A 25,404-nucleotide genomic window follows, 5' to 3' on the forward strand; every position below is an offset into this window, starting at 1 on the left:
CAGTATTGCCACACGACGTGGCAATACTGCCTGCCTTTTAGAAACTTGACCATTGAACATCAATTCGGATGAATTCTACGACATGCTATTTTTTTCCAAGTAGACTCTGTAAAGTTCTTTTGTTTTTTAGCACTGCCATAACCGATCAATGGAAAGAACATACATACGATGTTATTTTTCGCTTTTAGAGAAATGCATTTCTAAAGTCGGTTCAAATTTATTGTTAAAAAAACTTTTTTTTCTGTTTTTAGTGTGTCCTAGCATAGTGACCGTAAACGCCAAAGTATTGGCAAATTCGTTCACTTATTTCACCTATTTTGATTTTAACACAAAATTAGGTACTTAACTGATTTTCGTGAAATTGAATGGGACCTATCTAGTAGTATTCTCTTTCAAACAATAAAACATATTTTCAATATTAGTAACTAAATTGCGACGTTATAGGTAACAAACATTAAAAATTGAGAATGAGAACCTCCTCCTTTATATGAAAAAACGCAGTAAAGCTTCTAAAAATGATGGTCGAAGATTTTGATTATATGACCAACTGGCCTATTCACTATTTTGATCTTTATTAATTTGATGTTTATTTTAATGGGTTGATTGACCTATTGAATTGAATGAATTGAATTGAATGACCTATTAAAATAAATATTGGCGTAGATTTATCGATATGTGAATAAAGGTACATCTCTAGTACAAGCGTAATAATAATCGAATTCAATGTTTGAAAATTATTATTAGTGGTCGTACCTATTTGGTAGGACGTTTTGTTTTAAATTACATTTATAAACTAATTTTATTACATGGTTTTCTCCAGAATGAGGTGAGCTCATGTATTTTTAACTGACTCAAATATTTGTTATTTCATATGACTTCGTCAATAAAAAAATAGGGTTTTTGTTCACCAAAATCACCAAAAATCAATTTTTGGTTTCACATGTAAGTTAAAAAAAATTGTTTGTCGCACATTAGAGCAATTACTACAAATAAAATACAGGCATGTGTGATGTGATCTTAGTACAGGGTTGGCAAGGGAAACTAATCTGTACTTTTATATTCTGTCATTTATTTATTAGTTCTTTTTTTTTTAATTTTTAACACAATGTCAATATAAAATGCAAAACACTATTAAAAAGTTATAAAAAATAAATCAACTCTCCCGCTGCGGGACATTTGAGTGCCCAAACAATCGGTGGTCAGTGGCTCCAGAATGTGGAACCTCCTCACAATACGTTTCTTCGAGGTCGTTATATCAAGTTGTGACTGTATTTATATCTTCATAACTACTTCACAAAAACTATTTTTCACTACACTTGCTCAAAAACACTGTCATATTACCACTCCACAGCGGGGCTAAACAAGCATTTTAGCCTCTAGGGGCTAAAGTAATTTTGTTTTTTTAATTCTTGTCTGTTACGAGTACTAGCCAAGCACTAGCCTACTATAAAACGGAGGAGGTTTTATTCGAAAATAGAATCATTATAGGTAAGGCCTTGATTGTTTTGAAAAGTAAATAAAAAACTTTAAATTAGAATGAAATGCAGCGTTCTTGTCTGTGGAATGCGTTCATTTTTTTATTTAATTTTTGTTTGAGTTGCGAATAGAGCTAGATTTGAAGACATGGGACATCCTGTACGGTGTAATACCTTTGCCTTTTTCTCGTGTGAAAGAAAAATAAAATTAAAAAGCGAGAATTTTAAAAACAATATTGCTGTGAATAATCCATACTTGATTTTTTTAATGAAATTTATTGTAAATTTGTGACCGTAACATACATATTGTTCAACGTTAATTGTTATTGTTGTCTTCATTTTCAATTAATATAAATCATTGAATATTGTACTAAACTATTTTATTTTCTCGCAATCGTAGTGAAAAGCAGAGTGTAACACGTGGGGCTAAACCCATTATAAACTCGGTTTCTATTTAGGCGGCCCTCGCCTTTGTCTCGGGCTCTAAAAATACCTCGTATATAATGGGTCTTTTTAGCCCCTTGTATAACAATCTACTATTGTTAATTCGAAAACATAACCAGTTGTTACATTACTATCGATTTTTACGACTTAATATAAGTAGTCCCTTCTAGGAAGTTATAACAAATTTTGACTGTATTAATTCATTCATAACTACTTCACACAAACTATTTTGTTAATTCGAAAACATGACCAATTGTTACATTACTATCCGTTTTTACGACTTAATATGAGTAGTCCCTTCTAGGAAATCATAACAAAATTTGACTGTATTTATACATTTATAACTACTTCATAAAAACTATTTTGTTAATTCGAAAACATGACCAGTTGTTTGTTACATTACTATCGGTTTTTACGACTTAATATGAGTAGTCCCTTCTAGGTAGTTATAACAAATTTTGACTGTATTTATACATTTATAACTACTTCACAAAAACTATTTTGTTCATTCGAAAACATGACCAGTTGTTACATTACTATCGGTTTTTACGACTTAATATGAGTAGTCCCCTCGATGTCGTTATAACAAATTTTGACTCTATACAATCAATGATAATACTTCACAAAAAATATTTTGTTACTCCGAAAACAGCCCGACTTAATAAGAGTAGTCCCTTCAGTGTCGTTATAACAGGTTTTGACAGTATCCTCATAATATAAAATGGCTTTTTCACAGGTTCACAATATTAACAGTTTTGCTAGTCGCTAGCAGTGTGTCAGGCTGGGTCAGACAAAGAACTAGACGACAGAGCAATGGACTTAACCCTGCTAACGAATACAATGGTATATTTATTAAAGTAACTACTTTATTGGTCTCGTGGTAAACTGGGTTAGCCTAAGGCAAGCCAGGGTTCGAAACCTGGGTCGGGCTATAGCAGCCTGAAGTTGGGAAGTTGGCGGTGTTGGTACTCTCCCGTGCCTGATCTCTCACCAGTCGTGTCAGCCGTCATATCGGACTATGAGAGTGAGGGAAAATAGTGCACCTGTGCTTGCACACACATTTGTGCACTAACTCTTGAGTATATTGTTAATCTCAACATGAGATTGGACTAGTAGATAGTGGTTGTTTTATGTAAAGCCGCCATGTCCGTCTGTTTAATAATATGTAGCTTTTTCGTAATTTCTAGATAGGTAATACTTTTTTTCATAATTTCTAGAAAGGCCGTGCGAAACGGAAGAGGGCGAGGCCGGGGTTTGCGTGTATTACTACCAGTGTGACATTGCGACCCGCACTGTCATCGGAGACGGCACAACCCTCATAGATATGCGGTAAGTATCATCGTCATCGTCATCGCCATCGCCATCGCCATCGCCATCGCCATCGCCATCGCCATCGCCATCGCCATCGCCATCGCCATCGCCATCGCCATCGCCATCGCCATCGCCATCGCCATCGCCATCGCTATCGCCATCGCCATCGCCATCGGTATACATTTTTAACCTGGGTGCAAACTACGTAGAGCCGAGTTCGTTCGTCCGTTTGAACAAGGAACGTTTTTTTCCTGTTCCCCAAACGCTTTTTGACTCTGCTTTGTAAACTGAGCGATTGAAAACGGCGAGTGAACGATTTATGAATAATTTATTACCCTGTTTCTTTTACAAAATTGCTTTACTATTAGCATACTCTTAATTTATATACAATTTAAAAAACTGTCATCATCTATCATCAGGTCTGCCACGAGGGAATGCCCCACATATCTGGAGATCTGCTGTCAGCCCAAAGATCGTATTACAGAAGAGTCCTCGGAAAAGAACAAACAGGGAGCAACATATTCTGACAAAATAGATCCGTATAAACTTTCAGAGACACAGCAAATGTTTGACATAGAAGATATGAACTTTTTGGAGACTTTGGGTTTGTTCTCTCTGTGCCAACAAGTTGGCCTATTCACTATTCTGGTCTTTATTATCAACCTATTAAAATAAATATCAAATGAATTGACAAAATGTCATCTACACACCGTGTGATATCCACCAGTAAGCACCGGATGACATTTGTTACATAGAATCTCAATTTAGTATATATCAACTAGCATACGTAAATAAGCCTACAGCTGGCATATTTGCCAGCATATTTTATTAGTTTGGCGCAGTGGTATGCGCGGTGGATTTACAAGATGGAGGTCCTGGGTTCGATCCCCGGCTGGGCCTATTGAGATTTTCTTAATTGGTCCAGGTCTTGCTGGTGGGAGGCTTCGGCCGTGGCTAGTTACCACCCTACCGACAAAGACGTACCGCCAAGCGATTTAGCGTTCCGGTACGATGTCGTGTAGAAACCGAAAAGGGGTGTGGATTTTCATCCTCCTCCTAACAAGTTAGCCTGCTTCCATCTTAGACTGCATCATCACTTACCATCAGGTGAGATTGTAGTCAAGGGCTAACTTGTAAAGAATAAAAAAAAAAATATTCGCTGTGTTTTGTGATAGCCGCGTCGCAACGACTTGCAGTACGGACGGCTTCAGTGTGCTCGTGGCGTTCAATCCGTCCACATCTCTTGTTGTGTAATTCTTTATAGGTTACTTGGGATAGGCGGGGAGAGTGACTTGAGTGGAAAAGGAGAGTGTTTGTTAACAGTCAAAGGCGCCTTTAACCCTACACACAACGTTCACAAGTACGTGACTACACTCAAGGTCATTCTCTGCTATTCTAGGGTCTTATTTTGGTTACAGTTTAATATCGACATTAGTTTTCTTATTTTTGTAATCACTTCTGAGTCTGCTAAAAGTTTGAGTAACTTTAATACTACCTATAGTCGGTTTGATTCTTAGGTGATGAGATTTCGTATTCGATACACAGAGTAACCAGAGAGAGTCTTTATAAACTGCGTGCTGCGCGCAACCCATAAAAAAAGAAACAAAAGTTCGCGTCTCCTTGACATCCGCATATACAAATTGATAATTAATTTAATTATTAATATGTATTTGTTGTTGGCTGAATAAATCACAGTCTTGGGGATCTTGTTATAGAAGAGTACACCCAAGCGTTGAAGTGCTTGTACAAACACGCCACTATGTCAGTCCGCATTCAGGATCAGACTACGAGGCCAATCCAGTTGCAGCGAGGAGTGTGTCAGGGAGACGTGATCTCATGACAGAGGCTCTGGATGGCCTTAAAACCATGCTCAATGACCTCAGCAGAGTTTCTCAACGGGTGGGCCTGGGTGGGCCAAAATGAACATGGCCAAAACAAAAATAATGTGTAATGCTCATGTATCAGTGACAATGGGCGGAGCACATAGTTCGAAGAGCTGATGGCCGTTGGGATCCCAAGGTGCTGGAATGGAGACCCCGCACCAGAAAGCGCTGTGTTGGTCGACCCCCCACCAGGTGGGCAGGCGACATCAAGCGAGTCCCAAGTATTCGCTGGATGTATGCGGCTTAGTATAGTGATATTTGGAAGTCCCTACAAAAGGCCTATGTCCTGCAGTGGACGTCCATCGGCTGACATGATGACAATACAATTTCCGGTATATTAACATTAAAAGATGAAAATTTTTACAAAAATTTGTGTGTGTGTGTGTGTGTGTGTGTGTGTAAGTTAGTGGGTAGTTGTTAGTCGCATGAGGCAAAACAGAGCCGAACGACAAAGCTCTTCTTAATTTCAGACAATCTTTCAAAGAACACAAGTTTCTCCGAGGAGTGCGGGTGGAACGACCCGAGTAACTTCGTGTTCCAGCCGCCCAACCAAGACGTGTCCGACCGGGGGGTGTATGCCAACTACGGGGAGTTCCCCTGGATGGTGGCGCTACTGAGGTGGGTACTTCGAACACTTTTAACCCGAACGACTAGTAGCGCTATCTAGTATCATCATCATTATCAACCCATATTCGGCTCACTGCTAAGCTCGAGTCTCCTCTCAGAATGAGAGGGATTAGGCCAATAGTCCACCACGCTGGCCCAATAATGTGGATTGGCAGACTTCACACACGCAGAGATTTCAGAAAATTCGCAGGTATACTTTCCTCGCGTTTTTCCTTCACCGTTTGAGACATGTGATTATTAATTTCACGGAGGCAGGTCATATCTACTGGGCTATCACGGCTGACTAGTTCACTCGACTCAGCAACTACATTTATATAACGCACGAACTTCTGGGCGTCCTCTACCTCGTGAGCGTCTAGAAATGGCAATCTCTGAAGGTGCAGGCACCAGAGGCAACGACGGAGACGACGCTATGCCGCAAGCTTCGGACAAGACACCGCCCTGCTGCAGGACGGCGATACGATTGCAGTTCGACTGACAATCGTCTGTCCCCCTTCTGGGGCTGGACGACACACGACGTTGAGATCCGCTTACCCTTATCCGGGCAAGGAGGCTAAGCCCTACCCAGATTTATCATATAGAAGGATGATGATAACCGTATGAGTCGTGATAGCCCAGTGGATATGACCTCTGCCTCTGATTCCGGAGGGTGTGAGTTCGAATCCTGACCGGGGTATACACCTACAACTTCTCAGTTATGTGCATTTTAAGAAATTAAACATCAGGTGTCTCAAACGCCGTAGAAAAAACAACGTGAGGAAACCTGCATACCAGAGAATTTTCTTATTTCTCTGCGTGTGTGAAGTCTGCCAAAATGGGCCTGCGTGGTGGACTATTGGCTAAACCCCCCTCATTCTGAGAGGAGACTCGGGCAGCAGTGAGCCGAATATGGGTTGATAATGATGATGATGAGGAGAAGACCTTCCTGAACACTTCTCCTGTTTCCAGGAAGTCCAACACAATGGTGTGGGTACAGAACGACTACATGGGTGGCGGCGCCATCATCCACCCGTCCGTGGTTGTCACTGCTCAGCACAAGCTGCGGAAAATCAAGGCCCATGAGGTAAACGAGCTGGTTCAGTACGACTGTCACTTTCACTCGGGGGCACCCCCAGAGAACCGTTCGCCCGCTGAGTGTCGAATTTAAACTATGCGTTTCAGAATTCGACACTCAGCGGGTGAACGATCCCCTGGGGGCGCTCCCGCAACGTTTATTAATTCCACTGTTAGTTGTTAAAGGAAAAGACAGATGGCCTGATTCTAAGTATAACAGAATTACACTTCCAGGGTATTGGACCTATAGCCTGCTATAAAAACATATCAAAATCACTAGGTATATTTAAAAAAGCTGTCAAATTAACCATTCTTCTTCTTTTAATTAAATCTGCTTTAATAACGTTTAAAGTATTTATATGTTTACTGTCATGGCATACTATATGAGAGTAGCATTTCCGTTTCCGTCGATTTCATACCAGTTTTCGTACTTTTATTGACGTCACGTCGGGCTATGTGGCGCCACCTGGCGGTGTCGGGCTCGGGAAGTTTCGTAAATCGCTGAGCGCGACTTTAGCTCATTGGCTCAATATATCACCAGGCAGGAATTACTTATAGGTAAGTATTTTAATATGCGTTTTATTTCAGGTAAAACGCTGCTATTAAAATATTGACCGTAACTGGAAACTTTATATTGAGAGCCTGTTTGTTTTCGCCTGGTGACGCCACATTATGGTATTATTTCGCCAATGTGATTATTAAAATAATGTTACTAGGTATGCCAAATCACTTGAAATATTGTCTCAGTAAAGCCTGTATGTATACAAACACACTAGTTTTTGTTGTAGTCAAAAATACCCAATAGTTTTGATTTTATAGGCATTCAAAGTTTCGAAAAATATCGAGTCCCGCTAACAGTCGCGTGACCGCTTGTGAAGTCATGTTAAAACGGGGTTCCCAATTTAGGGGTTTTCCCCCCAGATTTACGGGGTAAATAAGTGCGATGGGATTTTTTCGGGGTCTGAAATTTTTAGGGGTTATTTTCAGAAATTTTTTGACTCTTTAATCTATACTAATATTATAAAGAGGTAAAGTTTGTAAGTTTGTCACATTTTTTAAATGGGGTAATCTTCGGAACTACTGGTCCGATTTCAAAAATTCTTTCACCAGTAGAATGCTACATTATCTGGGAGTGCTATAGGCTATATTTTATATTAGTATGATATATATTCGCCGAGTTAACACAGTTTTTGTCATACAGGTCGGACCGAAAATCCTCTTAAGCAGACTTATTCGCATGCGCTGCCTTAACCATAGTGTAAAATTGAAATTAATGTATGGAGTCTTTATGTATCTTTAAAAGTTCTACAAAAAAGTCCGCGACACCATATATCTATCTTCTATATATTAGCAGATATAGTACCTTTTGTGTTTTAAAAATTACAAATTTTATATACTTAGGTTTGCGTCATTATTTATGCTACTTAACTTAAATCCTTATCAAAATAAATTATTTAATAATTACAAGGATATTATGGAGATAAGATTTGCCCTTTATAGTATGTTAATTAGTTAAATAGTTTCGGAGATAATACAAAATTTCTAAAAGACGCAGAAATTCCACTACATGACGCCCCGCGCTTTCAATTACGTAGTTCCCGTTCCTGTGTGAATATGGGAATCAAACATAGCCTATGACACTCGCAAATAACGTAGCTTTCTATTGGTAAAACAATCTTTCAAATCGGTCCAGTAGATCCAAAGATTATAATTTTAGCATAGAAGTCTCTATTTTCCTTTGTTATCGCACCACGCTCATAGGGCTGGACCGATTTTGTTAAGGGTAGGGGTAAGGTAGGGAAGGTATAGGGTAGGGTAGGGTAGGTAGGGTAGGTACATGTAGGGTAGGGGTTGTGTAAGGGTAGGGTAGGGGTAAAGGTAGGGTAGGGGTAGGGTGGGGTAGGGCAGGGTAGGGGAGTGAATGCCTAGGTTAGGGGTAGGGCTTACCCCTATCCTAGGGGTAGGGAAAGGGAAGATTACGGGTAGGGTAGGGTACGGGTAGGGTAGGGGTAGGATACAGTTAGGGTACGGGTAGGGTAGGAGTAGGGTAGAGGTAGGAGATCGATACTGAAGCCTATTTTCTATTTTTTGTCTGTCTGTTTGCCTTTTTTTGACCGGGCATCACGCTGAAACTACAGAATGAATTCAAATGATGACATTGACAATGACCATAATACGTAGAAGGATAATAGGATACTTTTTGTCGCGAAAACAAAATAAGAAATGGGTGAAGTAGGGGTAGAAAGTTTGTACGGAAAGTTCTTAATTTTTCTAGGTACATTTGTAAATGTAAAATGATAAGTGGACTATTTATTAGGTATAAGTTATAAAACTTGCAAAATAGAATGTGAATTAGCGGTTGAAAGTTGACATCGATTTTTACGCGGACGAAGTCGCGGGCGTCCGCTAGTAAATTATATAGTGATTGAAGGGATAGAAATAAAAAATACGTATGGCACTCGGGGACTGCTGCGGTGAAGCATAGCATTTTTTATCAACTTATGCAATTAGAATTATTTATTTATTCTATTTATGCAGTATTTTTTTTCTTTACAAAATAATTTATATATATAAAAGAAAGTCGGGTTTGTTACAACACTTATAACTCGAGATCTGCTGGACCAATTTTCATGGTTTTTGATTTGTTGGATTTGTCTCGGCCAAGAATAGCAGAATACATATTAAAAACTATGAAAACTTGACGAATAAATAATTATGAAAGATGAACAATTTTCCATAAATGTTTTGTTTAATACTTACCTGTCAAACATTTGTTGTCCATCCTGTCAAATACTGTTGAAGTAATCATTGACATTTATACGCCATTAGGGTAGGGGTAGGGGTAGGGTAGGGGTAGGGTAGGGGTAGGGTAGGGGTAGGGTAGGGGTAGGGTAGGGTAGGGGTAGGGTAGGGGTAGGGTAGGGGTAGGGTAGGGATAGGGTAGGGGTAGGGTAGGGTAGGGATAGGGAAGAAGTGCTCATAATTCAAAGCGAAGCTTGAGCGGGGCCGCTAGTATTATATATTATGATGTATTTTTTTCATTTTATTTATACAACCTGCATTCTCGTGTTTTGCATTTTCCTAAACCCAAGGTTGCCTGAAAGAAATCGCTACGTAGCGATAAGGCCTTTTGTATCCTATCCTTCTGTACTATTTTTTTTCTGTCTTATTATTTGTTTTTTCTTGTGTTATGGTGTACAAATAAAATATAAGTCCGCAAGTAGTTAATATACTCCCCAGCACCCTGTATAATGTAATATAAAGCAAGTTTAAATGTCTGGTAACAGTTGAAATGCCGTGCCGGCGAATAGGACAGTACTGCAAAACAACGTATTTTAGGAAAATAATTGAAATCAGACGAGCGATAGTTGCCCGACAATCACAAAACCCGCTATAATTAAAATTTTAACCTTTATTTCTAGATTGTCTTTGGTTTTTTACTTTTTTTATACATAAATTTACTCTATCAAAGAATAAAACACTCATAATGTACAAAGATTAAAAAAAAATATGTTTTCGAAATCACGCGTCTGTGGACCGCACCCAGAGCGTGGTTTTAAAAAAAGAATTTAATCTCCAAAGACATGTTTTGTAGAAGTAGTGAGAGACCTATTGCCATCCTTGTTCTTTTTACTATGTGTAATATAAGTAAGAGTGTGACACAAAAGGGGCTAAATAAAGAAGGTAAAAAATAACTTATTTGGTCGATCCACAGTGGGGGATTTTGACATCGATTCACAGTAGAATGGACTCCCCAGAACCCTGTATAATGTACACTATTAAGCAAGTTTAAATGTCTGGTAACAGTTGAAATGCCGTGCCGGCGAGTGGGACACAGAGATCGACAAGGAGCAGTTCAGTATACAGGAGAGAGACGCTGATCGCTTCGTCTCTCATGAAAGGTATTTTGGGGGTAAGTTTTCTGCTGTCATTCATTGTAATTATATTTGATCATATTGCCATCTGTTTTTAACCCGCCATCGACGGCGTCAATTTAATTTACGCAAACGGTGACGCCGGTCTCGCAGACCGGATTTTTCAATAAAATATTTTTCAGAAAAAAAAAATACAGCTTTAAATGTTACCTAAGCGGCGAGCTTAGGTACACCGGCGATCACTATGCCCTAGAACAGGGTAGGCGAACCTTTATGCATCAACGTGCCATTTTTTCTAAAAAATGTTTAATGGGGTCATTGGCGTGCCATCAAATAATTTTGACTTTCTGATTATTTGGAGAATAACAATAATAAATACTATCAAAACTCTTTATGAAATAAAGTAAACAAAAGAGGTACATTTTGGAATGTTTTTATTACACGCATAAATTAAATTATTGTAAAATTAGTGTGACTTCTGTTGCTGCAGGTTAGATGACAAATAATTTATGTCAAATATCTACTTTACACATGTTTTATGATCGGCGACGTGCCCAAAATATTGCCAATGCCAATGGTTCGCCTACCCTGCCCTAGAAGAATGATAAAAAAATGCATTTTTCTTCAAGAAACATACTTTTACTAAGACAATTATTTAACCACATTTTTATTTATACTGGAGTATACTTGGGTTCCCTGGGCCGACGTTGTATGGTGGGTGGTCCCCATAAATAACTTAAGTGTAGTTAGTATGTGTAGTTTTTAGCTTTAGTCAGTAGGTCCGGCTGTTAGCCCAATCGAGTGGCGAGTCAAATCAATAATATTAAATACTAGCTGACGCTGCGCGGTTTCACCCACTGGGATCCGGTTCCCGTAGGAATATGGGGATATTATATAGCGTATAGCCTTTCTCGGTAAATAGAAAACTGAAAGAATTTTTTAAATAATAATAATAATAATAAAATCCTTTATTCAGCTAAAAAATACAAATTAAAAAAGAAGAAGAAATTACAAACTAATACTAACAGAGCTTACAAACTACTTAAAGATACCTACTTAAATTACAAAGTTTGGAGTCGGAGGAGGATACCTACTTAAATTACAAAGTTAAATCGGACCATTCCTAAGATTAGCGCGTTCAATCGAACAAACAAACAAAGTCTTTAGTATAGTAGCGTCTACAAAACCGTCGCAAAATCGATGCCCTGGAGATGTGGTGTTGGAGATGCTTGATGAGGATTCCTTGGACAGCATTCAGAACCAACATTTTCATTCTCAACTAGCGGACGCCCGCGACTCCGTCCGCGTGAAACTCGATGTAAACTTTCAACTACCCCTACCCTACCCCGACAATATTGGTTTGTAGTATATGATAAGTATCAGAGATGGCGCTGTATGTGAAAAAAGATCTTCCCGCTTTTCTGTTGAAATTTTTCCTGAATTTTCTTTGCTATAAACCTCACGGAGCCCGAGACCTTTCCAACGAATGTAAAACCGTGGAAATCGGTTCGTGCGTCCTGGAGTTATAGCGTCAGGAAGGAAACCCCGACTTATTTTTATCATTCTCAATGACCTAAAGATAAAAGAAAGACTTTTGTGGACTGAGCTTTTACGGGTCTTAAAATTCTTTGGCCACATCTCCAGAAATCATGATTCAATAAAGCGGCTGGTAGTGCAAGGCCAAGTCTAAAGCAAAAGATCCAGAGGCCGATCTCCAACCCGCTGGACGGATTTAGTTAAGGCTGCTACACAATCATCTTTGGTGGAGTGTACTCAAAATGCAGCCAATCGCCAGGAGCATTGCACAGAAGGCGTCGCTCATCGCTGCAACCACGACCACTCTGCCAAGAGTTTACGATTAAGATGAAGAAGTATAGCAGCTTTATACTATTAAATAGTTAATTCTTTAATAGTTTACATAAAATGTTGAACTGTGTGCGTGGCGGCATCTGAACTGGGTCCTAACTGAAAATCAGTGCTGCACCCTTTTTTTATTGAAAGTATGCGACAAAATGCTGAGTTGGGGGCCTTTTTCTAGGTTATGCCACATATTACAGGGCATTCTTTAGTGCTCCACTGTTTGAGTGGACAGTTAAGCCATAATCTATAATATAAAAATGAATCGCAAAATACGTTGGTAAGCGCATAACTCAACAACGCCTGGACCAATTTGGCCTATTCTTTTTTTAAAATGTTCGTTGAAGTTCTAGGATGGTTTTTACGGCGAGAAAAATTCGAATAATTGCCGGAAAAACCATAAAAATAGCCCTTTTCTTTTTCCCATACAAATGTTTTCTAACTAAAACTTAGTAAAGAGCTTTATTGTTATTGGGTAAAGTTCATATTAATAATAATTAGAAAACGGGGTAGGGGTAGGGCAGGGGTGGGGTAATTAAAAGTAAACCTTAGGCATAATTTACGTACGATTATACGTAATATACGTAGGGTAGGGTGGGTAGGAGTAGTGCAGGGGTAGGTTTAGGGGTAGGGTAGGAGTATGGTAGGGTAGGGTAGAGGTAGGGTAGTGGTAGGGTAGGGGTAGGGTAGCGTTCGTAGGTGAAAGTTTACATCGAGTTTCACGCGGACGAAGTCGCGGGCGTCCGCTAGTATGTTATAATTTAGATTTAATGTAATATATGGCATTACTTAAAAATAAAGATCTTTTACTTACTTTACTTATTTAAATATATTCCAGCGTCTTTACTCAATGACATCGCGCTGATCTTCCTCAAGGCACCGTTTGATCTGGGGGTACCGCACATCGGGCCGGCGTGCCTGGCGCGGGGCATACCCGACAACACTGCCACGTGCTTCAGCATGGGCTGGGGCAAGATAGACCTGGTCAACGAGGTGGACGCCAAGATACTGAAGAAGGTATAATGATTCTGAAGGCTATGCAGTGTTCATTATCAACCTATATTCGGCTCTCTGCTGAGCTTGAGTCTCCTCTCAGAACGAGAGGGTTTAGGCCAACAGTCCACCACGCTGAGCCAATGCGTAGAGAATTAAGAAAATTCTCTGATATGCAGGTTTTCTCACTATCACTATGTAATTACATGTCTCAACGCAACAAAAATGGTCATACGGAAACCAAAAAACACTAATTCTCCAACAAACACGCGTTTTTCTTTAGCGGACAGCAATAGACAATTGACAATTAAAAAAAACATGGCGGCCGCAGCGCGCTCGCGCGGTACAATGTTTGCCAGCTCAATTTTCAAAGTTCGCGGCGTCAACAACCCTAAGTATTATTACGAATATTTTGTTTGGGAGTATAGGAAAGTGTTGTATCAGACATTTTTAAAAATTTTCTCCCCGTACCATTCTCAGACTTCTAGGAATATTCTAAGAAAAGAATTAGCGAAATCGAAATTCTTGAAATTTAAGAAATAAATTCAAGTTTCATTTTTATATTAGATTTTGATTTTAGGCTTAGTTTACACGAACTTTTGAAACGTTAAGTTGTGGTACATGATGGCGGTAAGTAAAGTCGAAAACTTAAAATTAAAGACACAACAAACTTAGCCAAAGTTTATTTTTTATCATTTTTTTACAAATTTATCTAGACACAAACTATTATATAGATAGAGATTTGAAGAGACAAAGAGATATAGATACACACCCAGACAATGGAAATCACACATGCTCTTCACACAAATATTTATCTAGTTGTGGGAATCGAACCAACGCAACGGTCGTGTATGCAGAAGCCCCATTGCGACATGCGGCCGTCGATTACGTTGGTCCTTTGACTTGCAGGTGAAGCTGCCGCTGGTAGAACACGATAGATGCCAAGAGTTGCTGCACACTAAGACACGGTTCCGCCACATCCCCAATTTCGTGCTGGATGCGTCGTTGACATGCGCCGGCGGGGAGGAAAACATCGACGTGTGTCAGGGCGACGGGGGCTCTGCTCTGGTGTGCTCTATAGGGGTAACTACTCAACATTTCATTAACAATCCTTATTCGGCTCACTGTTGAGCATTGGACTCCTGTCATAATGAGGGGACTAATAATCCACCATGCTACTTCAATTGGCAGACTTCACATAAGTAGCGGATTAAGAATTCTTAGGTATGCGGATTTCCTTACCATGTTTTTCCTTCACCGTTTGAGACACGTTATATTTAATGTCTAAAATGCACGTGACTGAATAGTTGGAGGTGCATGCCCCGGACCGGATCTGAAACTATGCCTTCCGAATCGAAGGCAGAGATCATATCCACTGGGATATCACGTATCTAGATGTGGGCATGAAGAATATGTCGGGCAGGGGAGGTGAGTGGTAATGAATTCTAAAAGGTTTTGGCTGGTGAGAGGCTTCGGTCGTGGCTAGTTACCACCCTACTCTCATCATCATCATCATTATCATCATCATCATCATATTAGCCGATGGACGTCCACAGCAGGACATAGACCTTCTGTAGGGACTTCCAAACATCACGATACTGAGCCACCTGCATCCAGCGAATCCCTGTGATTCGCTTGATGTCGTCAGTCCATCTCGTGGGGAATCTCCCAACACTGCGCTTTCTATTGCGGGGTCGCCATTCCAGCACTTTGGGACCGCAACGTCCATCGGCTCTTCGAACTATGTGCCCCGCCCATTGCCACTTCAGCTTCGCAACTCGTTGAGCTATGTCGGTGACCTTGGTTCTTCTACGAATCTCCTCATTTCTGATTCGATCACGCAGAGACACTCCGAGCTCGTGCCATCGCCCGCTGTGTGACTCTCAGCCTTATTAAAATTAAGTTCTAGAAATATAAAAAGCCTAGCAAGAGAACGCCGATTGTTTAGGCCGGACACGCAATTAAAAAGCCTAACTATGTCCAGCTTTATCCGGACGCCTGGCAACAATGTATGCGAATCTTCTACCATCACCTAATGATCACCTGGTTTTCTTTCAGCACCGAGAAGGCAAGATGCGCTACGCAGTGGTGGGTCTGGTGGCGTACGGTCTGGAGTGCGGCAAGCGCGACGTGCCGGGCGTGTATGTCAACGTGCCGCATCTCGCCGACTGGGTGGACCGGCAGATGCGTGCCGCGGGACTCGCCACAGACTCCTACTCCTTCTGAATACACGCCTTACCATAGACACTTCTTTTATTTCACACTAACCGTCGATATAAATCGTTAGATGCTCAATACTAAAGAACGCACAATGGGGATGATGACTAGGTTTGAGGTGGACCGGCAGATGCGTGCCGCGGGACTCGGCACAGACTCCTACTCCTTCTGAATACACGCCTTACCATAGACAATTCTTTTATTTCACACTAACCGTCGATATAAATCGTTAGATGAACCCCTCTATACTAAAGAACGCACAATGGGGATGATGACTAGATTTGAGGTGGACCGGCAGATGCGTGCCGCGGGACTCGGCACAGACTCCTACTCCTTCTGAATACATGCCTTACCATAGACAATTCTTTTATTTCACACTAACCGTCGATATAAATCGTTAGATGGGCCCGTCCATACTAAAGAACGCACAATGGGGATGATGACTCGGTTTGAGGTGGACCGGCAGATGCGTGCCGCGGGACTCGGCACAGACTCCTACTCCTTCTGAATACGTGATAAAACATTCGGCTACTCAAAGTAGATTGAAAACGCACGGCAAATTAAAAAAAAATCAACTGAACGAACTATACATGATACTCGGGAGTATTTCCCATAACTTATATATATTTACTAGCGGACCCGCTCAAGCTTCGCTTTGACTTATGATGCACTTCTTCCCTACCCTACCCCTACATTACCTCGTCAACATCAACCCATATTCGGCTCACTGCTGAGTTCGAGTCTCCTCTCAGGACGAGAGGCGTTAGGCCAATAGTCCACCACGCTGGCCCAATGCGGATTGGCAGACTTCACACACGCAGAGAATTGAGCAAATTCTCTGGTATGCAGATTTCCTCACGATGTTTTCCTTCACCGTTTGAGACACGTGATATTTAATTTCTTAAAATGCACACAACTGAAAAGTTGGAGGTGCATGCCCCGAACCGGATTCGAACCCACACCCTCCGGAATCGGAGGCAGAGGTCATATCCACTAGGCTATCACGGCTCTACCGTACCTTTAACCCTACCCCTACCCTAGTCATACCTATTAGGGGTGGAGAGAAAAGAAACTCGAGGTTCACAAACACACCACTTTAATAACACAACTCTTCGATTATAATCACAAAAACTGAGCCCGCCTCATCCATGAAGCCACGTTTTTATACCTTTCCAACGGAATAAACAACAAGAACAAAATATAGTCAAACATCAATCTTTTATCTATACGGATATTGACATAACTTCATTTATGAATTATGTCAATATACGTTTTTAAATCTATTTATTTATTTTAGTTTAGTTTCGTATATTTTAGTTTAATTTTAAGAACAAAGAATTACTCGTCATTATACGTCATGGTACCTACGTATATTGACAACACTACAGTTATAACCAGATTGTAACATATAATGTAGCATATCCGTTAATACAAATGTCTTCTTATTTAATTTTCTAACATTCGGCCTTCCTGACAATTAGTTTGTCCTCAAACTATTAGCTTTTCAACCTAAGGAGACGGGAACTTCTGGGCCCAAGTTGTAATAGGTTGAAAGATAGCTTAAAAAATCCGTTATTTTTTTCTACTAAATCATTTAAAAAATCAGCTCAATTCACAATCTGGAAGATGAGAAATGTAAAAAATAAGATAAGATCAAAAATAAAATAGGTAATCGATAATTTTAATCGATTTGTATGCATATCAATTTTATATAAAAATATAGAAGAGGCTAATGGGGATATAAATATAGTAACAATATTAAAAACTATTTAGTTCAATTAAATTAATCTACTGTGAATCAAGAGATATAAGTAATAAATAGAAATCTAAAAATCGATTCTCATTTACAAAATCGTTTCACGAGTTGATTACGACTCTATTTTTATCTATGTTGACAGTGACATGACACTGACAGCAGTCCCGGCGACCGGCGTATGCGTTTAAAAAACTTTGTTAATTGTTTACACGTTTGACTTTGGCTCCTTAGTTTGGATTTATTTGCCGGCTTATCGATTGGAAATCGACATCATGGATCTTTGTGTGAACTGTGGCATAGAAAAGAAAAAGGAAAAAGCAACAACTAGTTGTAATACCACAGGCAGACGAGTCTTGAATGACGAAATGATTCTCTTAGTGATTCGTCGATGGCGTACACCGCAGCCTGTAAGTACTCGCGTATTTATTAGCTAACTGGCATCTATCAATTTAACCTATAGTTTTCCTTACAATGTTTACCATCAATGATTGATAACATTTAAATAGTAAAATCAGCTAAGTAACATCATTGCCCTACATTCTACTGCTGCACACAGGCCTCCCCTTTAGGAGACGGATTTACAGTGTAGGCCCACGACAAAGCAGGTTACAGGTGGGGCCAAGTATAGAGTAAACAGAATTTGTTGATATAAACAATTTTTTCAATATTTCAGGTAAACAACAGTGACTATATTTGCTAAGCTTGCTGGAACAAACATCAGCTATTGATCAACCAAGACAATTTGGCCACCGTAATGTTTGCCTCCGCTGTGGTCGCTCTCTTGCATCTCAAGTCACTCATCTGCTTCACACAGGCTCATCTTGTGAACTGAGAATTTATAATGCTATAGAAGAATGTATTATGCCTCGAACTGTAAGTTAAACCAATGTACATTGTTATTTATGATTTTGAAATGATAATATTGCATGTTTGTGACAGCCTCATTGTTTAGTTAGTTATATATCAGTCTATAGCCTTCCTCGATAAATGGGCTAACATTGAAAGAATTTTTCAAATCAGACCAGTAGTTCCTGAGATTAGCACGTTCAATCAAACTCTTCAGCTTTATAATATTAATATAGAAGAGTGTAGTATGAATACTATAATGAAGGTGATGTATGTTTGTTGTAGATAAAACAAGGAAGCCACATCTGCCATAATTGTTGGGTGGCTGCAGACAGGGCTGCTGAAAGAAGTTGATGGGCCTGAGACTATATGGATATAGTCTCAGGCCCATCAACTTCTTCCCGAGTTCTAACTGAGCCTCCTGCTAGCCAGCCTGGAGAAGATAGAAACAACCAACCAGAACCTACTATTGTATTACCAGGATATATGAGAGCTGTTCCTCTTTTTAAAGTATTATGTTCCTGAGAATAATCGTCTATGTGATATTCATTTAGTTATTGAAGGCTGGGATGTAATGATAATTTAAATGTTTTTCCCCAGCTAACCCACAGTGAACTAATTCTCATACCATTAGGTATTTATCAAATTGTTTCAAAAATGTTGTTTGCTTTGTTAAAAAGCAGGCACGTTCATATTATGGAGAGAATGTAAGGGGTAACGATGGTTATTTAATAGAAGTGTGCAGGGAGGTCAGCAGTAGCCTACTTCGAGAGCTGTCGGCTTCAAATAGCTCATGGCTACTTCGGGGATGCATACAGTCTAGACATATTAGTTGAAAAACTTATTTTGTTTATGTTTTTGTTGACAGCTCTTGCAGAGGTAGAGAAGCAATATTGAATGATTATTTCAATTGCATTGTAGGCAAAAGGGCTTTAAGCTTCTGTGCACATGTTATGTCAATAATATGGTACCTTAGTCGGGCTAGGTACCAAGAAAATATAGTACCCCCTGCACAATTCTTAGATGATATATTAATTATAATTGAAAATGAATAAAAATCAACTAAATAAAGTGTTTTATTTTATCACTCTTTACCCTTGATCCTTACTTACCTTACCCTCATTATTCGGCTCACTGCTGAGCTCGAGTCTACTCTCAGAATGAGAGGGGTTAGGCCAATAGTCCACCATGCTGGCCCAAAGCGTATTGGCAGACTTCACACACACAGAGAATTAAGAAAACTCTCTGGAATACAGGTTTCCTCATGGTGTTTTTCTTTCACCGTTAAGACCTTACCCTACTTACCATGATCTCATCAGTCATTTGAATTCTATCTTATCATTCATCCAATTCGAAAAGTAAATTAACAATGGTCTAAGTTTAATAATAAAATCAAACACTTGAAAATTTAGCTATTCATTATGTAGGTAATATCAGCTGTTATCTTAAATAACCTCACTTTTACTAAATCTCGTATATCTCTAATTCCAGATTGTCAAATTCTATAATATTTTCAGTGAAAGTTTAATAATATCTAAGCTATTCATTGACACTTATTTCATCCTTTTACATTCGTGGCCCAAATTGTATGAAAGAGTTTCAATCTCCTTTACACAAACAAACTATCATTTTGTGTTTTGCCTGGAACCTCTTTAGACAATAGCCACACCTATCGTGTACCCTGCCCGATAACATATTCGATCAATAGGCACACCTATCTCGTACCCTTCCCGAAACCATCGTCGGTCAATAGGTACCCGTATCTCGTACCCTTCCCGAGACCATCGTCGGTCAATAGGTACCCGTATCTCGTACCCTTCCCGAAACCATCGTCGGTCAATAGGTACCCGTATTCCGTACCCTTCCCGAGACCATCGTTGGTCAATAGGTACCCGTATCTCGTACCCTTCCCGAGACCATCGTCGGTCAATAGGTACCCGTATCTCGTACCCTTCCCGAAACCATCGTCGGTCAATAGGTACCCGTATCTCGTACCCTTCCCGAAACCATCGTCGGTCAATAGGTACCCGTATTCCGTACCCTTCTCGAGACCATCGTTGGTCAATAGGTACCCGTATCTCGTACCCTTCCCGAGACCATCGTCGGTCAATAGGTACCCGTATCTCGTACCCTTCCCGAAACCATCGTCGGTCAATAGGTACCCGTATTCCGTACCCTTCCCGAAACCATCGTCGGTCAATAGGTACCCGTCTCGCAATTACTCAATTCAAAATATTGAAATTATTATAATTCAATAATAAACAAAAAATAAAAAAAATCCAAATAATAATCCAATAATATTAGTCTCAATAATATATGATGATAATTATCCATATAATTAATTATTCACAAGAATATTTATGGCGAATAATCAATAATTTTATCTACCATTAGTTTCTAATCACTATTTTCACTAATTTACATTACAATCCAAACAATAGTACCTACTTTATTCAAACAAATCAACTATTTCTAGTTTTGTCTATTATCATGTTCAGTCAAAGAACAGACCTATTTAGCACCCTGTCCGATAACATCTTCGGTCAATAGGCACTCTTATCATCTTCAGTCAAAGAACAGACCTATCTAGTACCCTGCCCGGTAACATCTTCGGTCAATAGGCACTCGTATCTCTCAATTGTTATATTCAATTCAAAATATTTAAATTATAATCCATCACATCCACATGATAATTATCCATATACTAATAATAATTCATCCACAACAATACTACTACTTTTAATTCATTATTTTTACTATCGCCATCATTGATAATGAGTGTACTAATATCCATGGTTTTATCTGATCAACCGTCCATAAATTACAAGACTTCTCAAGCGCTGTGCTGCTTATTTGGCACCGCCTTTTATGCATATAATAAATTTATCTTTTCTGGAAGGTGTGTTTCCAGAAAAGCATAAGTTGTCAATTGTAAAGCCAGTATACAAAACAGGCAATAAAAGTGATAAAAACTACCATCGTAATTCGTCCTATAACTCTAATACCAGTTCTCTCGTTTTTTTTTTTTTTTTTAAATATTGCACAATGAACTATTTAGTTTTATTTCACACTGAAATATACTAATAGATGATCAATTTGGCTTTAGGAAGAATTGTTGTACTACACTAGCCTGCTATAATCTTAACAAAGTTATTACAGAGAACCTTAATGCAAAATTGTCTGTAGTATGTATCTTTCTTGATACTAGATCATTTGATCTAGTTTCTCATAAAACACTTCTAGTTTGAAAAGCTTCTAATTTGAAAAGTATGGAATTAGAAGAAAATGTTTACAGTGAGTTTAGAAAGGTAATTTTCTGTTAACTAAACTCCCTGTTAGCCATAAGAATGAAATGTGTTGAAATTTTAAATTGTAATTGTCGTTGTAATACATATCGATCAAATTTTAAAATTCAAAATCCATATGGTGTCCTTTAAGGTAGCTAGGTCCTTTATTATTTATTTTGTATATAAATGACCTCCCGAATGGAATCAAGCTCAAATGCATTATGTATGCCGATGATACAACTATTGTCATTACTGGCAAGGATAGATCAACTGTTGAGTATGGATGTAACGACGCTTTATCTAAAGTTATCAAGCAGAAATCGAAATTTATTTAATATATGCCATATAACCATGTATTCTCAAATTTCAAAATTCGTTATAAATGGTCTTCTTTAAATGAAGTAGAAACTACAACTTTCTTAGGGATAATAACTGACAAATATTGCAATTGGAAATCCCACACAGAACAATTATGCGCCAAGTTGGATAGGTTTGTATTTGTTCTTAGATGATTATATCAAACCAACAGTTATAAAACAGTATTGTTGGCATATAATGGATATGTTTCTTCATTACTAAGGTATGGAATCGTCCTATGGGGAAACTTCGTACTTATAAACACTATGTCCGTTAAGCAACAGGCTTATTTGAGGACCTTATGTGGCTTGCATACGCCTGACTCATGTAGACCTTTGTTAAAAAGGTTCAAAGTTCTTCCTCTACCTTTATTAAATTTAGTAGTTAAAAAAATGTTCTAAATATTTTAAAACTTACAATGAGTTAAGTGATGCCAGGCGCAGAAGAAAAGATAAGCTAATAATGCCACCAAAAAGGCTCGATATGTTCGCTAAGAGTGTACATTGTAGTGCAATTTCAATATATAACAAACTACCAGATATCTATAAGATTGACAATATGAATAGTTTTGAATATGGTTTCTAAAATGCTTATGGATACTTTTGATAATTATTCTTACATATTTAACAGTTGATATGTTCATAATTTGAACGCATTTTAACATATTATTGGTAATGAATATTTGACATTGCACTAAATTTGACTTTAATATTATTTTATTTTATTAGTCACAGTAATTTTAATTTAGATTAGTATTGGTCATAGAATCATAAAATGACAAATTGTATGAGCTATTAAGTTTTCTTTTTTTTTTTCGTTTGAATAAAAATTAGGATTAGGACGACGACATCAACAAAAAAAATAAAATTTCGCTATAAATATCAATTTATTCAAAGAACCAGGGCCGTATTAAGAATATATTTCTATACTGAGTTTTCCTTACATTGTATTTTATTTCATAAAAAAACATTTATATAAAACCTCGATGAAAAGGAAATAAACTTAGATGCGTTTTTGATGTGTAAAATATATATTAACAATATGGCATTACAACTTGTAAGGTCAAAATATCCAGCAGTGATTATAATAATATTTAGAGTATTTAATTTCTTCGACTGTCAGTTGCTTTGATATATTTACGACATTTTGCGTATTTCGTATGGTATTTTTTGATACAAGCAGGTAATTAAATTAATGGTTTACAGTTCAATACTTTACAAACATATTCTCATTTTACGATTGCCAAATTAAATAATTACAAGAGAAAAGTGGATACGCCTTGTTCAATTAGAATGAAATGTTGCACCGAATGATGCAATAAAAACCCCATAAAAGCTCCATATAATCTAATTCAATTTGATAGCTAATGATTTCTACTATCGTCCCTTAAAGGGGTCGCTATAAGTTTCCAGTGACCCTGTATATTAGCACACTCATTTACTTTATATATATCCGCATTTCGATTTTACGACTTATTTGTTGGATCAAATTCCATCATAATATTTTGTCATAATGTAATGTAAATATTAACACTTGCCGCGTCGTTCTTCGCTATGGCTGTCTGGCTCGTAGTTGCATTTCTTTTGATTAACCGGCTGCAACTTTGGCTGGGCGCCTGGCTGCGATGCTGTTTGATGCCGGCTGCCCGCCCGGCTGTGATGCCAGCTGGGACGCCGGCTGAACGCCCGGCTGTGTCGCCGGCTGCGACGCCGGCTGGGACGCCGGCTGAACTCCCGGCTGCGACGCCGGCTGAACTCCCGGCTGCGACGCCGGCTGAACGCCCGACTGTGTCGCCGGCTGGGACGCCGGCTGAACGCCCGGCTGCGATGCCGGCTGAACGCCCGGCTTCGACGACGGCTGAACGCCCGGCTGCGATGCCAGCTGGGACGCCGGCTGAACGCCCGGCTGAACGCCCGGCTGAACGCCCGGCTTCGACGCCGGCTGAACGCCCGTCTTCGACGCCGGCCGAACGCCCGGCTTCGACGCCGGCCGAACGCCCGGCTTCGACGCCGGCCGAACGCCCGGCTTCGACGCCGGCCGAACGCCTGGCTGTGTCGCCGGCTGGACGCCGGCTGAAAGCCCGGCTACGACGCCGGCTGCGACGCCGGCTGCGACGCCGGCTGCGACGCCGGCTAGGCTCCTGTTGAGCTCTCGGCTGCGGCGCCAGCAGAGCGCCCGGCTGGACGGAGCTACATCCTCGCTTGCGCGTTGAGTTGTTAGTCCAACTTTGTTTGGTTTACCGAGTGCCTCAATTTTTAAAGCTAAAAATAGAAAATGTGGAGGGCAGAAAAAGTATTCATCGAATAAAGAATCATTTCAGATCATACTGTTTTGTTGATTATTAATTACGATTACAAAAATTAATTATCAAGCGTAACAGATTTAATCCAATATTATTAAGTACACATTTATAATAAGATAAGAGACACATTTATAAAAAGGTGTGGGTAAGTATAAAAACCAAATCGTTAAACTAACAACACTTTTGTTGGTAAACCACTCCCAGAAATTGTATTCTAACGTAAATAATAAATAAGTCACGAATTTAAAAAAAAAAATTAAATGAAAGCCATTTCACAAATATACAAATATAAAAACCAGATGTCACCTGCGGTCAATTTACAGCGTTCAGCATATCCCACTTCTGATATTAGGGGTGGAGAGAAAAGAAACTCGAGGTTCACAAACACACCACTTTAATAACACAACTCTTCGATTATAATCACAAAAACTGAGCCCGCCTCATCCATGAAGCCACGTTTTTATACCTTTCCAACGGAATAAACAACAAGAACAAAATATAGTCAAACATCAATCTTTTATCTATACGGATATTGACATAACTTCATTTATGAATTATGTCAATATACGTTTTTAAATCTATTTATTTATTTTAGTTTAGTTTCGTATATTTTAGTTTAATTTTAAGAACAAAGAATTACTCGTCATTATACGTCATGGTACCTACGTATATTGACAACACTACAGTTATAACCAGATTGTAACATATAATGTAGCATATCCGTTAATACAAATGTCTTCTTATTTAATTTTCTAACATACCCTACTTTTACCCCTAGGATTTAGGGTTTTGAAAAATAGATGTTGGCCTATTCTCATAGATACCGGATAAGCACAAACAATTTCGTCAAAATCGGTCAAGCCGTTTCGGAGGAGTATGGCAACGAAAACTGTGAGAGAATTTATATATTAGATTTTTATTTATTTATTTACAAAGTTACACTAGCATTACAGGTCATCCCCAATTCGCTAGTATAGCCATACACAATTTACAAGTAACACAACACTAAAACAATAAAAAATCAAAAAAACTTATTTTACCTAGGTACTATAACAAATAGCCCACTGGGCAGCCTTTGTGAGTTCACTCAAACACTGTTGATTGTTGAAGTTAGATACTAT

The 25,404-nt window shown here is 39.0% G+C and overlaps 1 protein-coding gene and 1 long non-coding RNA gene across 2 annotated transcripts; both read left to right on the forward strand.

The window, feature by feature from the left end:
* The first annotated feature begins 755 nt into the window (after window positions 1–755).
* On the forward strand, window positions 756–15,929 carry LOC128199527 (phenoloxidase-activating factor 2-like). Its single transcript, XM_052889509.1, has 11 exons — window positions 756–826; window positions 2,656–2,762; window positions 3,137–3,248; window positions 3,650–3,834; window positions 5,584–5,731; window positions 6,689–6,803; window positions 10,601–10,706; window positions 13,364–13,542; window positions 14,428–14,601; window positions 15,577–15,690; window positions 15,854–15,929. The coding sequence occupies exons 1-11, from the start codon at window positions 807–809 to the stop codon at window positions 15,905–15,907; spliced, it is 1,314 nt and encodes a 437-aa protein (XP_052745469.1). The 5' UTR covers window positions 756–806; the 3' UTR covers window positions 15,908–15,929.
* A 1,312-nt stretch (window positions 15,930–17,241) lies between these two features.
* Window positions 17,242–18,646, forward strand: LOC112047313 (uncharacterized). Its single transcript, XR_008252148.1, has 3 exons — window positions 17,242–17,898; window positions 18,165–18,364; window positions 18,623–18,646. It is a non-coding gene; the product is annotated as an uncharacterized LOC112047313 (long non-coding RNA).
* Window positions 18,647–25,404: the final 6,758 nt, after the last annotated feature.

Source organism: Bicyclus anynana, chromosome 26, assembly GCF_947172395.1.
Source record: "Bicyclus anynana chromosome 26, ilBicAnyn1.1, whole genome shotgun sequence".
Lineage (NCBI taxonomy): Eukaryota > Metazoa > Arthropoda > Insecta > Lepidoptera > Nymphalidae > Bicyclus > Bicyclus anynana.